Here is a 17,741-nt window from a genome sequence, read left to right as displayed (position 1 = left end):
GTTTTCTGTTTGTTCAGTTTTTCTGTGGTAAATGAAAAATCAATATCATAATTTGCTGGCTTGAAAGTCTATCCCCAGAGAAGGAAATGAGTAGATTTAACCCATTCCGTTCATCCCTTGTCCTACTGGTTTGAATTGCACATACTGAGTTGAAATTGCCAACTAATTCTTGCCTGCAGACTTTTCCCAGGAGGAAAAAAATATTGCTTTTGTTTCTCACCTTCAGGCTTGGCTTTGGATTTCTGGGCCTTTATGCTTATATTGTGTGGAACGACTGTACCGCTATATCTATAGCAGTTATAAACCTGTCACACTCACTGCTGTGATCAACCATCCGTGTGATGTCCTTGAAATACAGATGATGAAGGAAGGCTTTAAGGCAAGACCAGGACAGGTGAGCTAATAATGATCAGCTGATATTCCAGATCTTCAGGATTTGCAACTTATGTTCATCTGCTTTCTTTACAGGCACCGTTTTAGAGTTGAATTGATAATGAAAAAAAAAACATTTTGGGATAAAATTAGGGAGAGTTGGATATGCATTTTTTAAAGAAAGGATGAGATAGCCAGAATGGAGTTCTTCTGCATGCTTACAGTAAATAAATTGCTAGGCCAGGAAGTTTTGTGTTTTGCAGATTGACTAGGAATTCCACTAGTATTATGTAGATCAAGGGTCTTCAAACTTGGCAAGTTTAAGACTTGTGGACTTCAAGTTCCAGAATTCCTGAGCTAACATGACTGGAAGAGGAATTCTGGGAGTTGAAGTCCACAAGTCTTAAAGCTGTCAAGTTTAAAGACCCCTGATTCATGGTCAGTTCAAGAAGTGGTACAAGTGAATTCTATGCTATATGGAGAATGTGTAATTTGTGTGTGGGGGGGTGTTTCCTGTGAAAAGAGATAGTGCTGTTGGTGACATGATGTTTAAAAGCGAGCTGGATTTTTGAAGAGACAAAGTTAGACTTTGTTCTTGCAAGCATTTATCCTATTATGATTTTGCTAATGGTGAAAGAATCTACTCCAACTAGATCCATAGTGGAATTCCTTATGTCTCTGGTCAGGGCTTGGGATAAAAATTCCACAATTAATTTAAACCAGCCAGCTACTAATCCAGTCATAGCTCCTTATGATTGTGGGTAACTGAATTAAAATTTGTCACTTTAACAAATATACAGTTCCTAAGTGCCTCGTGAATCTTAGGGGAGTTTCTTCTGATGTTGTAGAATATACAGTAGGATTTTCAAGATGTCCTAAAGAATTGACCAGATCTATCATAGCAAAACAGTCAGCCTCCCAGATATGGTGGCTTCAGTAGCAATTAAATAGCACTTAGACTTATATTCCACCCCATAGTGCTTTATAGCACTCTCTGGGTAGTTCATAAATTAGCATATTACCCCCAACAATCTGGGTCCTCATTTTACTGGTTTTGGAAGGATGGAAGCCTGAGCAACCCTGTTCAAGATTGAACTCCAGATTGTGGGCAGAGTTTGCCTGCAATAATGCATTCTAACCACTGTGCCACCAGGGCTTCAAGCTGTTTAGAACCTTGTATGTTCTAAACAAAAACTCGAACTTGGCTGGGTTGGTGATTGAAAGTCATTGCATTTGTTTCAACAAAGGTATAATCTGCAGCCAGCTGGTGCTCCTTCTCAGCATCCTGGCAATGCTTGCCTTCTGCACCAGCTGGAGTTTCCAGTCCTAGCACAAATATAACTTCCACAGAGAATGATAGTATAGTAATATCGTATGCATTAACTTTCCAGTGGGATGAGCAGCCCAACATTAGGAGTAACAAGCCCCTGTGATGTTTGCTTCCTGTTCTTTATTTTTTTTCTTCTTTTTTTTCTTTTTGGCTGATATATTTCAGTATGTCATTCTGCACTGCCCAAGCGTGTCCTCTCTGGAAAGCCATCCCTTCACTCTTACAATGGTAAGGAATTTATTTTTGTTGGGTATTATTAGCTAGTGTTTGGTTTGCTTGCTTGTTCTGGAGATGTAAATGAACAGTTTTTTAGATAGATAGATAGATAGATAGATAGATAGATAGATAGATAGATAGATAGATAGATAGATAGATAGATAGATAGATTAGATAGCGGTAGATAGATTAGAGATAGATAGATAGAATCCAGCCTAACTAAATTAAATACAGATAAGCTGATAGAATAATACACCGAAATGTACATGCATGGTGGAGCTGGGCTGGGGCAACAGCTGGCGTAGGCTCTGCATGCCACCATAGGTTTGCCATCACGGGTCTATTCCAAATATTAGCCCCTACCTAGGATCAAACTCACAGCCTCCTGATTGTGAGGCGAGAACTCCACCTCTAGGCCAACCGGAGCTACCTCTATGTTTTAATCTTTTCACAAAGACACCCCTCCCTGCCTTTAATGGCTCACTTGCTGCTTTCATATTCTGAAGGGGTAAGGTTCACATTTTAAAGGAAACCTGATTTATGTGACACTTTGAGGATCTGAGAGAGGCCGTTAGGGGCATGACAATCACATTATACTTGAAGGAGGGGAATTACAGGGAGAAGCTTTTAAAATAGGCTGCTCAAAGAGGTTTCCAGGGTCAACCTAAAGGGCTATTTTTAACCTATAAAGTCCTATGGGGCTCGGGGCAGAAGAACTTTAGAACCTGCCTCCTTCGACTAGAATTGACCCATCTGATACAAACTATATAGGGAAAATTGTTGAGAGGGCCTCCTTCGCCATTAATAGCACTAGCACTAGCCATAGTCCTTAGACTTATATACCACTTCTGTTCTGACCCAAACCTTGTTCCAAGGAAACAAACACGAAACAAAGGTAACAGCAAAACCTTTAATGATTCTTTACAAATTCCGTTCCTTCACGATTAAAAGGCTGTTTCAAACTAATTGTGTCTGATAAGAACGAACCTTGCCAAGGTTGTGCAAGGCTGCCAAGAACACTAGATAAAGTTACTACGCAATATTTCAAACACAAAGAGTTTCCAAACACCAACCAAGATATTCCGAACGTCCACAAGGCTTGAGTGCAAACACTTCTTTGCTTCCTACAAAGAACTGCAGTTTCTCAGCTGGCTTTTATCTCCTCAGGGAGAGGCCATTACCTTGCAGCTTTACTCCTGAGTTGCTCGTGCTGCTGCAGTTGCTCTTTCCTTCGAGCAGCCCTGCACGCACGCACACTGGGCACAGGCTCCTCGGGGACCTCTTCATCATCACTGCTGCCAGCCTCCACAGTCTCCGAAGGCAGCATTCCACTCCCTGATGGTCCCGGCCCCATCCCTGCATCACACGCAGGCCCCTCATCTGAGTCCTCGCTTTCCGAGATCTCAGCCATCCGCACCTACTGCAAGAAAACCACAGCAGTTTCACAGTATTGTGACCAGTTGTCTGCAAGGAGTATAATGTTGTGGCCTGCCAGCAGCCTGTGCAGATGGCAGCAGAATCAGACAGTGGGGAAGAGCAGGGACCAGTCTGGGAGTCTGGGGAGGACTCGGACGAGGGTCCTGCGTCTGATACAGAGATGAGGGCAGGACCATCTGGGAGTTATAAACCCTCCAGGTTCATAATATATGGTTATTCCCATTCACATCCTGACAAAACTTTGGACAGCTTGATATTCTTTTGATTCCTGTCTTTTTGGAAGTCAGGCCCAAACATGTGCCCGAACACAAGTACACAGGAAGAAAAAAAGGGCACTTATCTTGTCTGACAGCTGCTAGATTTGTCTGATTCATTAGCTAAGAAGGAGATGATCAGGTCAACCCAATCTATTTTTCCATGAGTCAGACTTAAGACTGTCTGATCTTTTGAATGTTGTTTTTAATATTTTGGTTTAGCTATGATGTAGCATGGCTGGATATGCCTTTGTTCCCAGTTGGGGTGGAAAATAACCGTACCCATGAGTCAATTTTCTGAGAGTGAAAAAACCACAGAATTCTTTAGAAGCTGAAGAAAGCAGAAATCCCATGGGATTTTCTGCTTCCTGAGAAAGGAGAACAGAAAACACAGAGAATGCTGCTTCAATCCAGCTGATTGCACAAATGCATTTGCTTCTGATTTGTTGGTACATTTGTATATATTTGTGTAGAACAGATCTGTAGCTTAAAAACAAAAACAAAAAACCAGCCAGCAGAGAGTATATTTGCAAATAAGACATATCCCTGGAGGCAAAAGGCAATGAGACAAAACAAGCGGATCTGCTGACATTTTCTGTTTCCGTGAACTAAAACTACTTGCTAACATAACTCAAGAGGAAATCCTTTTTCTAAGGTCCTGGAACCTGCTCTGCCCAGATTGGTGTAATTACCCATTTAATCCAATATCTTCCAGTCCTGCCACTGAGAGCAGATTCCCCAAGATCTTGAATCGTCACCATCTTTTAACGACCCCATAATCCCTTGCGGGGGTGGAGTCTGGCAACTGAATGGAGCTGAGTGTTTCCTGGCCCAATGCCCTTCCTGTTGCCAATGTGGAGTTTTTTTCAGCAGATATATTCCCAGTGGTGCCCAGAGAAAGAAATGTCTGCCTCTACCTAGGATCAAACTCACAGCCTCCTGATTGTGAGGCGAGAGCTCCACTTCTAGGCCACCGTGCCACTCATCCCAAAGATCTTGAATAGAGGGATTTATTCATTCTTGTTTCAATGATTGAGTTATGTTTGTCACTTCTGCACATAATATATCCTCCTCTCATTTTCCCCTATCTGTCAGGCTTAGGAATAAATAATGACACGAGTTAGTTTACTGTTGTTCACTTACAGACAGAATCTTGCCTGACTAAAGCAACTGCCCGCATAACATATTATGTGAACTGCTAGGGAAGAGCAGTTCCTTTGCTGTCTTTTTCCCTGCCAGACATTCTAAGCATATCTGCTTTTTTTGTCCTCTGGGAGACAACCCCTCCCTCCTGGGACTCCAGACTACATTCCACCACACTATGTAGTAACCCTGTGAAGTACATTGGTCTTAGACTGGGCAATTCACCCAAAGCCATCCAGGAAACTTCCATGGTTTGGTTGGCCTTGAATCTGCACCTCCTCCATCTCAGTAACAGATGATTGAAATTAGAGTTTAGCGAAATTATATGTTGTAGCGGGCCTATATTTACTTTCTAAAAATTGTGTGTAATTGTGTAATTTGGGGGGCAGTGGTTGGGTAGATGCTCATTTAAGTGTGAAATTTTAGTAGTTTAATTAGGCTGACCGTGACTAAAATGTTTATAGAGTTTAAAGTAAGCCCTTAGCAAAGTAGAAGATTCAAGGATAAGTGACGGTGGTTAATAAGAGAGTTGTGTAGGTCTCGTTTTTCAGGGCCTCTGTAGCTTTGAATAGTCACTAAATGAATGGCTGTAAATCAAGGACTACCTGTATCACAAATGGCTTGTGCTTGGTTGGTACCTGAAAAAAGTCACACATGAAAGGTAAACAAATTTCCTAAGGCACAAGAATGTAACAAATTTATCCACCATTCCAGCATAATGTGAATACTTAACCTGTCCAGTTTTGATAATGATCAGGGGAGGTGGGGAAGTAACGTCTTATTAGTCCAATTCCAAAGACATGCAATGAAGTTATATTTATCTTAGGAGCCATCTGTTGAAATCCCCTGATTTTTAAGATAGCAATAGCACTAAGATTTAGACCAATACACCGCTTTACAGCATTCTCTGGGCAGTTTACAATGTCAACATATTGCCCTCAACAATCTGGGTCCTTGTTTTACCACCCTCGGAAGGATGGAAAGCTGAGTCCACCTTCAGTCAGTCAGGATCGAACTCCAGGCTGTGGGCAATTGACCAATGTCTTCGTCTCGACAGACTCTTGCATTTATTACCTATTTCCCAACACTTTTCTTCTCTGGATTGAAGAAGCCCATAGACTGGGGCTTTTAAGAACCTTCAGAGGAACACTTGGCTACTGTAGGTGACATTGAAATGTGTTTCCTAAAATTCAAAGCGTGTGCGCAGTGGGGAGGGAATGTTATTTTTGTGGGCAATATTAAAGGAAAACCATTGGAATGTCTGTGAGGTTTTACAAGGCCGTACATTTTCCTCCGACTTCAGAAGAATGTAGGGTGTTGTAAACACTATTCAGAAGAGAGCATTGAAAGCTTGCCAAGTGCTATGTGAGAAAGGTTTTTTTAATCCATGTTCTTCTTCTGAAAACACAATCTCTCTGCCTTGGTGTTCTTAACACACATCTGGTTTCCTGGAAACCAAAATGAAAAGAAGCTGTTGGAGTTTTTTTTAGAAGTGGCTTTTCCCATTTCTTCCTTTCTTGTTAGAGGGAATGCCTTTCAAAGATGGAATTAGAAAACTACACTTGGTATCAGATCCTTTCTCTTCCTTTACTAAAGCTCTTTACCCGGAGCTCTGCTGATTTCCTGTATCCAGATTAAGGGTCTCCAACCTTGGCCACTAAGACTTGTGGATTTCAACTCCCAGAGTTCCTCAGCTAGCAATGAAACTTGGCAACTTGGATTTCAACTCCCAGAGTTCCTCAGCCAGCAAAGCAACTTTAAGACTTTAATTCCTCAGCTGAGGATTTCTGGGAGTTGAAGTCCACAAGTCTTAAAGTTGCCAAGGTTGGAGACTCCTGATCCAAATGACATTCTACTCCACGATGCTAATTGGGAACTTCAGTTTAATTGATCCAAATGTTTTAAATTGAAAAATCTAAACAAATCATCCTGCTAATCTCATGACTCAATGATTCTTCTTTAGGTCAAGTTGGCCACAATACCGAGGTTCTCCAGCAAACATTTGCCAAGGAAAGGTTGTTTTAGATAGAAATAATTGGTGTTCAGTTGCTAAGTTGTGTCTGACTCTTTGCGACCCCATGGACCACAGTACATCATACCCAGTTTCACAGAGTTTGCCCACGTTTATGTTCATTGCGTTGATGACACTATCTAACCATCTCATCTTCTGCCATACCCTTCTTCTATTGCCTTCTATCTTTCCCAACAGGGAGAGGGTCTTTTCCAAGGAGTCCTTTCTTCTCATTTGGTGGCCAAAGTATTTGAGCTTCAGCTTCAGGATCTGTCCTTCCAAAGGACAGTCAGAGTTGATTTCCTTTAGGAACAATTGATTTGATCTCCTTGCAGACTAAGGGACTCTCAAGAGTCTTCTCCAGCAAAATAGAAATAGAAAGAGTGCCTTCTTCTCGGCAGGATGACCATCCCAAAAGCCATGTACTGTAGAAGAAGAGCAGGCAGAGGTGAGGGGCGGAGTTAAACACATCATCAGCTTAGAGTTGTTGCCTTCCCACAAGTGCTCCAAGCCCAACCTTCCTGAATTCTATTGACCTGTCAGGTTTCCAAGTGATAATACCCTTTTCAAAAAGTCCATTTTCCAAAACAAATTCCTTTTTATTTGGGTATATATCAAATTGACAAAGTCTGTTGTAATTCCGGATCTGATCTGACCCCGGAATTACACCCAATATTTGATTAAAAGTTAGAAATGTCCCACCAAAATCACATTCTCCAATCCAGCACCTATGGTGACTGCAAACTCCACGGTCTGTTCCCATGGGAAAGAATGTGACCTAGCCAAAATAACCTTCACTATCTACTCCCTCCTCCCATCCGTTGAAATATGGTGAGCCCAAAACCCCCCTTACAGGAAAAAAGAAAAAAGGATAGCATAATATAATATATATAATATATACTACAATATACTATAATACTACACTAACTAAAATGGCTACACTAACTAAAATGGCTACACATATGTCAACTTTTGGGCTTGACACCAATCTGGCACCACTGACCCTTATCTGGTACCAATTTGGTATTGAATTTTAGTTGACCAGATTCTTGCACATAAACTGGAATAAATCTTCTATGCTGCAACCCAACCAAAGGTCCAGATTCGTTGCACTTGAGAAGCCCCTCTTTTTTAAATTGCAAAACAGATAGAAAAGTGCCTCCAAAGGTATGTTGGGGGAATCATAATAATGTTTTTTCTAGGGTGTGGGGGAAGTGGTGTGAAGGGATTATTATTACATTAAAATCTCTAATGCTTCAAATGGCAAGATATGATATATCTTCTTTGTTGATCCATTGCGGTAATTAATCAAGGAGAAAATGACTGCATAGCTGATGATGTTCTCTGGTGTGTTATCTAGCAGAAGGAAGGCAGATAAAAAGTTGTGTTCAGTTTGGCTCCTGAGCCATCATGGAGAGAAGAAAGAGAGTGAAAACAATGCTCTGTGGAAATGCCCCATTCCTCATAATTGCATTACAGTGAATTACTAATTTTGATGGAGACTAGTAATTACTAGTAGCCAACCCAATGGGGAATCCTACTTCCATCTTTCTGAGTTAATGTAGCATTGCTTTATCACTGACTATTTTAACGTGCTTCATTTTGCAGTGCCCAACAGCTACCCAGGCAACCTTTGGAGTGCACATTAAAGTCGTAGGAGACTGGACAGGTATGTGAACAGCACACTTGTACACTTTCTCTTGAAATGAATACCTTGATACAAAGCCCCAGCCACGTGTGCCATTGCAGAGTGTAACTCCTGTTTCGTACCTGCGGCCTCCCAGCAATTTTATTGTGGTATGAATTGATTGGAGTATGCTCATAGACACCCTACTCTTCTAAAACCGGATAACAGGTCTTGTTAATCATAAATACAGGTACTCTTCGACTTAACAATGGTTCATTTATTGAACATTCAAAGTTACGGCACTGACCATGTGTGATTTATGACTGTTTTGTCACAGTTATGACCTTTGCAGCATCCCTATGATCATGTGATCAAAATTCAGGTGCTTGGCAACTGGTTCATACTTACGACCATTGCCGTGTCCCAAGGTCATGTGATCCCCTTTGGTGACCTTCTGACAAGCAACGTCAGTGGGGGAAGCCAGATCCACTTAACAACCAGGTTGCTAACTTATCAACTGCAGTGATTCACGTAAGAACGGTGGCAAGAAAAGTCGTAAAATGGGGCAAAACTCACTTAGCAACAGAAATTTTGGGCTCAATTGTGGTTGTAAGTCAAGGACTACCTGTAAGGTGGCTTGATTTGTTTCTGTCTGAGTGTGTGTGTGTGTGTGTGTGTGAGAGAGAGAGAGAGAGAGAGAGAGAGAGAAGGAAAGAGATGGGGAGAGGGAGAGAGAGAGAGTGAGATGCAAGCACCTAGAGCTACTCATGAATAGCTAAAGTTAATAACTTCACTGTCTACCACCCACATTACAAGAATGTCATCAGACTGCTTGCCTTTCCCTAGGAACAGTGGGATAAAGCTTCATGGATCTTGTGGGAGGTCAAGCTTTATGTTGCTTGTGGTTACAAATGACTCCAAGCTAGACCCTCACTTGACTCCTCCTTCCAGCCTCACTGGCAGTTTGCTTGTTTTATTTGTAAAATTTATTGGCTGCCCACATTACCTCAAGGTAAGACTCAGCAGCTTACAATCATAACCCAGAGAGATTTTGTGTGCTATGCCTTTATTTCCTTTGCATCGTATCTGGGAATTGTCACAGAAAATATGTCTTGCTAGGTAAGGAGGTTTTTGTACCAGCTGTTTGATTGCCTTCTCAATTACTTAATATCCACATCACATTGTGATTGCTACATTACCTTTCATTTCACCGGTTGCTTCTTCTCCTGGATGGTGGGAAACATCCTTTCAGCACACATAGTCATCTGGAATTCTGTGGTTCTCTTTTAATTTTTTGCATCAAATGGGTTGGATAGAAAGGCAATGGAATGAAAGAAAATGGCTTCACATTTGGATCAACAATGCAGGGAGGGGGAAGCCCTAACAGTTATAAAAATATAGGGCAGATAGAGTTAATTTATTTGAGGAAGGGGGAATTCAGTTAATAGAGGGGTCTTTCCCTCTTTTTAGTGCTGTAATAATTTACTGTGTGTAAGGCTTGTATCTCACGAATATGTGTCCTTTGCATCATAATGCAAATACGAAAATGATCGCATTTGCATGTGTATAAGTGATTTGTGTACACAAATATATCAAAAAATTAAAATAGTTTTTATTAAAAGATTTTATAGCTATAAGACATTCAAAGGAAAAAATGGAAAGTGTGAAAAAGAAAAGAGAGATAAAGAGATAAAGAAGGTTCAAGTCAGCAAAAAGAAAAAGAAAGAAAACCAAAAACATGAAAAAGAAATATAAAGAAATCATGAAAAAGAAATAAAAAGAAATACAAAGGTGTTCTTCTACATACAATTAAACCTCTCTCTAACTTCTTCTTTCTATGACTTCTTCTTTCTAATCATTAAAACTGTGAGTCACAAAATCAGTTTCTTTTTATGCAAAAAGTCCACGCAGGGTTTCCAGTCATTGATAAATGTGAATAATGACCTTTCTTTAATCAAAGAAGTCAGTTTATCATCTCAGCAAGTTCTGACAATTTCACCAACCATTCCTCCATGATGGGTAATGTCAAATCTTCCCATCTTTGTGCATGTAGTAAACTCACTACAGTAATCATATATTGAAATGATATTCCGTGATTTCTAATTGTTTATCCAGCAGTCCTTAAAGGAAAAGTTCCAGTTTCAATTCAATTATAAATTTTAATATTCTCTGTATTCCAAAAACCCTTGGAACCCTTTGATTCCAAGGATATATTTTTGTTTTTTACATGTCCACCAAGCATGATAAAATGTCCCTCCACATTGTTCATGCTTCCAAGATTTTCAGCCTTGATACATTCTAGAGTCTAAATTTCAACACTTTTTACCACATATTTTCATGAATCCATCTGTATTTCTAACCTTCTTAGACCACTTTATCATACATTCTTTATGATAAGAATGTAGAGAATAAGAAAATAAAGAATAAGAATTCTTTATCATACATTCTCTGTTCTTCTTCCATTTCAAACGTCAACAAAAGTTTACAAATTTTAGCAATGGCATTTTCATCATTGGTGCAAAATTACATCTCAATTTTTGTTTTACTTTCTTTCACATAATCTTTTTATCTATTTTATTTTTTTCTGTAATGAAAAATGATTGACAACTATATCCTTCTCTCGTTAGTTGCTCTCTTGAATTAATTTTATATTCCCTTGGTGATTCTCCAATAATTCTTGGTACATTAACATTTTGCCTTTGCCTGTTGTTTCCTTTCTATAACATGCTTCTTGTGCTGACATCCATATAGTAGGTTGTGTGCTTTTTAAAAAATATTTTCTTTCTCAGCAACAACCATTCTTTCACCCAAACCAGACAATAACCTGTAAAATACAATTTCAAATCCACTAAACCCAATCCCTATCCTCTTTCCTCTGCCTCTTGTAACACTGCGTGTTGTGTGTTTTCCCCCTGCCGTATAAATTTAGATATATCACTTTGCTACTGCTTGAATGATGCATCAGTTGTCAAAACAGGTATTGTTTGAAACAAAAACATCATTCCATGCAAAACATTCATTTTTTACACAGAAATTCTCCCTAGCAGGGACAATTTCAAGCAATTAACAAAACTTAACCTAAATGTATTTGCTTCATCCACATTATTTAGGGGATACATGGCCTGGTCTATTATTGTACTGACCATTGAGTTAAAATGTCTACTGCTCTCAAAATACTCATTTCCATCTAATATAAATGTATCTTTAATTAGATTTTGTTTTGTTCTGAAACTATATACCCTATCACTTTTGGAACTTGACTCTGTCTTTCCTAGGGTAAGTGCAACCACGGACTTAAAGGGTTTTACTCCGTTAGGATAGGTCTTTTGAAAAACTAGTCCTAAGTCTAAATTGGTTAAAGAGGCTGAGTGGGAGAGCTGACAGCTCGAGTTTGAGACCTGAACTCTGTGCAATGAGGTGAGTTCCTGTTACTTGCTCCAGCTCCTGCCCACCTAGCAGTTTGAAAGCATGCAAATGTGAGTAGATAAATAGTGGGGAGAAAACCAGTGTTCCATAGATCTTGGCATATAGTCATGCTGGCCACATGACCATGGAAGCATCCTCAGACAGTGCTAGCTCCCTTGGTTAAGGAATGAAGATGAGCATCGTCCCCCCAGAGTCAACCATTACTGTTACCTTTTGCCTGAGTAACAATATATGGCAGGAATGTTACATTGCAGACCTCATAAAGTAAAGAATTCTGACTGGTGGGGTCCATGAATTGCCCCTGCCTGTGGACTATTTTCCCCTCCTCCCCCCGGAGGTGAAACAAAACCCCAAGTGCCTCTTTTAAAAGCTAAAAAGCTTGCTTACCTTCTTGTTTTCTGTTCTGCTTTTTCCTTGACTCCACTTTGCTGTATTTTGTTGGCTTTAACTCATTAATGTGTTGGTTAGATTTATACCCTACTTTTTCTCTGGAAGTTCAAAGGGCGTACATATTGCTCCCTCCTCCTTTTCTTTACCCAGAAGAATATCTCCATCAGGTAGTTTGGGTTACCTAACTACAGCTGGTTGAGAGTGACACAATCCGTGTTGGCCTGACACTGGTTTGGACCGGTTCAACTGAACTGATAATAAAAAAAACAACCTTCCCACGATCACCTGAGAGGAGGAAAAAATTCTCCACAATCAGTTCAGAGGAGAAAGGAGAGAAAAACACAGGATCATCCCTCCCACCCACCTCTGCATTTTTGTCTTCTTCATCCTCTCAGATGATTGGCGCTGCAGGCCTCAGCTGTTGCGGGGAAAGCTGCACACGCACGTTAGGTGCATGCGCGTTAGGTGGGCGTGCATGTGCGCGTGATCACTGAACCAGTAGTGGAACAGGTAGGATCCCACAGCTGGACACCATGTCTAGTTTAATGAAAAGAGGGACTAGGGGGTGACATGATAGCAGTGTTCTAATGTCTAAGGGGCCACCACAAAGAAGAGGGAGTCAAGCTATTCTCCAAAGCACCTGAGGGCAGGACAAGAAGCAATGGGTGGAAACTAATCAAGGAAAGAAGCAACTTAGAACTAAGGAGGAATTTCCCGACAGTGAGAACAATCAATCAGTGGAACAACTTGCCTCCAGAAGTTGTGAATGCTCCAACACTGGAGGTTTTTGAGAAGGTATTAGACAGCCATTTGTCTGAAATGGTATAGGGTCTCCTGCTTGAATGGGGGGCTGGTGGTTGGACTAGAAGACCTCCAAGGTCTCTTCCAACACCGCTATCTTGTTATTCAATGATTTTTCATGGTTAAGGATGCTTTTACCCAATCTTAGTTTAACACTTAAAGGCTCTCCGTCTGAATTCTGGATAGGACCTTTTGAACAGAACAGAATAGAATTCTTTATTGGCCAAATGTGATTGGACACACAAGGAATTTGTCTTGGTGCAAATGCTCTCAGTGTACATAAAAGAAAAGATACATTCATCAAGAGTCAAGAATCATAAGGTACAACACTTAATAATAGTCATAGGGTACAATAATACTAGGAAACAGTCAATATAAATTGTAAGTATACAAGCGACAAAGTTACAGTCATACAGTCACAAGTGGGAGAGGATGGGTGATAAGGACTGATGACAAGATTTAACAGTAATAGTGCAGACTTAGTAAATAGTTGGACAGTGTTGAGGGAATTATTTGTTTAGCAGAGTGATGGCGTTTGGGAAAAAACTGTCCTTGTGTCTAGTTGTTCTGGTATGCAGTGCTCTATAGCATCATTTTGAAGGAAGGAATTGAAACAATTTATGTCCAGGATGTGAGAGGTCTGTAGATACTTTCACAGCCCTCTTTTTGAGTCGTGCAGTATACAGGTCCTCGATGGAAGGCAGGTGGGTTGTAATTGTTTTTTCTGCAGTCCTAATTACTCTCTGAAGTCTGTGTCTGTCCTGTTGGGTTGCAGAACCAAACCAGACAGTTATTAGAGGTGCAGATGACAGACTCAATCATTCCTCTGTAGAACTGGATCAGCAGCTCCTTGGGCGGTTTGAGCTTTCTGAGTTGGCGCAGAAAGAACATTCTTTGTTGTGCTTTTTTGATGATGTTTTTGACGTTAGGTGTCCATTTTAGGTCATGTGATATAATAGAACCTAGAAATTTGAAGGTCTCTACTGTTGAGGGGAGCTGTGACCCAATAACATGTTGATGCTTTCTCTAATGCAGGAATAAAGAAAAACAGAGGAACATCATCATAAACTTCCTAGTAAATCAGAACAGCATTCGGCTCTCCTTATTTTATTTTTATTTTTAATTATACTCTAGATGTTCATTAGAATGTATTTCTTTGTAGAAGACATTCTTGGCAGGAATACAGTTTGCCCCCAGTAAAAAAGTTCCAGAAACCATCCTAAATAATTAATGTGGAAGGATAGAACACCTGCTGAAGTATAGGGAATATCTTCCTGACCAGTGCACTCCCTCTCCTTGTTTAGAAAGTATTGCCAAAAAAGCAGAGCAATGCAAGAATTACCAAATCAGATGTATGATGTGTTTTTCAAGAATCTTTGCATGGAATCATGGGCAGAATCCAGCAGCATCCACAGGTGAGCTCAAAATAGGTAATGGGTGTCTTGTGGGCTAGTATGCCTTACTAGCTTAAATCATGATAGCCATCATAATTCTCAAGGGACTCGTCAACCCTTGGATTGGCCTCCACTGGGTAAATGTATTGATTTATTTGTTAGATTTGTTAAGGTCAGCTGAAAAGGCACACAGGATAGCAATAAGAAGAAGGAGCTCCCAGTAGACCCATATATCTTCCTGAGTATCCCCAGGGATGTGATTAAATACATGAAGTGTTGGAGAATGTAATCACTAATGACCACCATTGGATGGCTTTGATTCAGCTTTCTAGGGAAGGAAATGCAGGGTGAGAATAAACTTGTAACTTCTGAGCAGAGACAGTGACAATGACTGCTTATTGGCTAGAATAGAATAGAATAGAATAGAATAGAATAGAATAGAATAGAATAGAATAGAATAGAATAGAATAGAACAGAATAAGAAAGGAATAGAATAGAATAGGATAGGATAGGATAGGATAGGATATAGGATAGGATAGGATAGGATAGAATAGAATAGAATAGAATAGAATAGGATAGGGATAGGATAGGATAGGATAGGATAGGATAGGAAGGATAGCATAGCATAGAATAGAATAGAAGAATAGAATAGAATAGAATAGAATAGAATAGAATAGAATAGAATAGAATAGAATAGAATAGAATAGAATAGAATAGAATAGAATAGAATTCTTTATTGGCCAAGTGTGATTGGACACACAAGGAATTTGTCTTGGTGTAAATACTCTCAGTATACATAAAAGAAAGGATACATTCATCAAGAGTCAAGAAACATAAGGTATGACATTTAATGATAGTCATAGGGTACAATTAGCAATCAAATCATACTAGGAAACAGTCAATATAGATTGTAAGGATACAAGCGACAAGGTTACAGTCATACAGTCACAGGTGGGAGGGGTGGGTGATAAGGAGTGAAGGAGTGAAGGAGTGATGAGAAGATTAATAGTAATAGTAGTGCAGACTTTGTAAATAGTTGGACAGTGTTGAGGCTAATTTAAATTACAAGTAGTCCTTGACTTAGGACCACAATTGACCCCACAATTTGTGTTTCTAAGTGAGACAGTTATGTGAGTTTTGCCTCATTTTACAACCTCTCTTGCCATAGTTGTTAAGCGAATAGCTTAACTTAAAATGATCTACTCCAGGGGTGTCAAACTCAAGGCCCGGGGCCAGATCCGGCCTGCAGGGTTATCCTGGAAACAGCGAAGGACCGGCCCACGGTGCCTCTGCCAGCGAAAACAGAGCTCGGGAGTCTGTTTTCACTGGTAGAGCATTCAGGGTACCACAGATGCCCCTGACACTAGTGATGTCGAGCTGGCCGCACCCACCCTGCTCCCCCCCCCAAGGTCAAATACAACCCTCAATGAAACCGAGTTTGACACCCCTGATCTAATCTGTTATGGAAACTCTTTGAGTACGACCAAGGAAGCCTCCCACAATTCCTAGATTTCATAGTTGTAGGGAGAAAAATAAAATGGTTTTTCAGTGTGGGGAGCAGCAATCACCTAAACAAAACTGTCATCTTTGGCTGACAGTGAAACAGGAGGATTACAGTAAAATCATAGAGTTCAACTTCCTGTACAGTAACCAGAATAAAAATTAGAGCATCTGTGACAGATGGCTGTCTAGTCTCCGAGAGCTGAAAGGGACCATTTAGGCTATCTTATCCCAATCCCTATTTGGCACAAACATACAGATTACTGCAGCCCTGACAGATGGATGCTTCAGCTCTGACTGAGCATAATCAATGAATGAGAACCTACCGCCTCTCTTAGTAATTGCATCGTCTATGGACTGAAATGCTCCTTGCTTCTTAGACACTTTTTTTTTTCATACAGTTGAATCGGAATCTGTGCCCCCTTGATTCCATGCACAGTGGAATGATGAAGAAGAGATCTTGCCCGAAAATGTGTGGCTTCCTTTATCAGTTGATTCTGAAACCCAATTCAACATGCCGATTCTTATTTTTAAATGGTTAAACGGCTTGCAACCATTTCAAGTTAAAGGATTGGGCTTGGCTTAGCTCAACTGTTCCGTACGAAAGCTGCTTGGTGGCGTGAAACTAAAACTGAAACTCCTCTCCTCTGCTTGTGTTTTGCATTTGGAACAGATTTCTATTCAGGTGGGGAGGGGGAGTAGAACTCCTTAGCATCAGAGCGTGTTAATAATAATAATATAGGAACTACTAACGCTCTGATGGTCATTTCGAAAAACCCTTTCTTAGTGAGCACCTAGACGCCAAGAGGAACATACGTGTCAGATTTCAAGTTTGTAGGCTTTACGGTTCTGGAGATTTTGCGGTGATGTGTGAGTGGTATTTGGCTTTTATATATATAGATAATCTGGCCATCCTGAAATCAAGAGAGAGGTTGTTGTTTTTTTGTTTTATGAACTTGAGTCGTAATAAACAATTAAAAATGCACATAAAAGCAAACAACCAACACATGCATACCTAGTAGGAGACCTCATCTGAATGTCTTTAAGTTTAAAAAAAATAGCAATTTTCTCAGTTTGAGACCCTATAAGCTTAACTCCCAGAGAAGATACGCCTGCATTTCCCCAAATATTTCCATCACTCAGAATTGCATGATAATAAGAAACATAAGCTTCAAAGAGACGAGATTCTGGGAAATTCACAGTTCTTTTCCACAGCCTTCCCTGGCAGACTCTCCTGAGCCTAAGTTAGCAAGAAGTTTACTGGGAATCAAGCTGCAGAATAACTGACTCACCGCTGTTGTTCATTCCTGAACAGCTATTGAAAGAATCTATTTCCTTCTTTCTTTGTTTCAAGATTCTTTCCCTGAGTTATCCAATTAATGCATTGCTCTTGTCATTCAAAAAAAAATAAAATCAAAATCAAAATAGAAAGAACAGAATAACAGAGTTGGAGGGGACCTTGGAGGTCTTCAAGTCCAACTCTCTGCTTAGACAGGCAACCCTATACCAGTTCAGATAAGTGGTTGTCCAATCTCTTCTTAAAAACTTCCAATGTTGGAGCATTCACAACTTCTGGAGGCAAGTTGTTCCACTGATTAATTGTTCTAGCTGTCAGGACATTTCTCCTTAGTTCTAGATTGCTTCTCTCCTTGATTAGTTTCCAACCATTGTTTCTTGTCCCGCCTTCAGATGCTTTAGAGCAGGGGTCCCCAACCGGCCCGGTACCGGTCCGTGGATCATTTTTTACCGGGCCGCAAAGCTTGGGCGCCGCCATCTTGTTTCGACAGCGCTTCCGGGTTTTCGGTTGCTTCCGGGTTTTCGGTTGGAAAGCAGCGTTTGG

The 17,741-nt window shown here is 40.4% G+C and overlaps 1 protein-coding gene across 1 annotated transcript in view; it reads left to right on the top strand.

Moving 5' to 3' along the window:
* NOX4 (NADPH oxidase 4) overlaps nucleotides 1–17,741 on the top strand; it is a 108,200-nt gene that overhangs the window by 43,407 nt on the left and 47,052 nt on the right. The window contains exons 10-12 of the mRNA XM_026679950.2: nucleotides 227–394; nucleotides 1,868–1,930; nucleotides 8,372–8,432. Of these exons, the coding sequence (XP_026535735.2) occupies nucleotides 227–394; nucleotides 1,868–1,930; nucleotides 8,372–8,432 (292 nt within the window). The remainder of the gene's footprint in view (nucleotides 1–226; nucleotides 395–1,867; nucleotides 1,931–8,371; nucleotides 8,433–17,741) is intronic.

The sequence above is a fragment of the Notechis scutatus genome, chromosome 5 (genome assembly GCF_049901735.1).
Source record: "Notechis scutatus isolate UNSWTSFEM ecotype Mainland chromosome 5, rNotScu1.2, whole genome shotgun sequence".
NCBI lineage: Eukaryota > Metazoa > Chordata > Lepidosauria > Squamata > Elapidae > Notechis > Notechis scutatus.
Note: the sequence above shows the minus strand (reverse complement) of the source record. Positions and strands in the feature narration are given on the sequence as shown.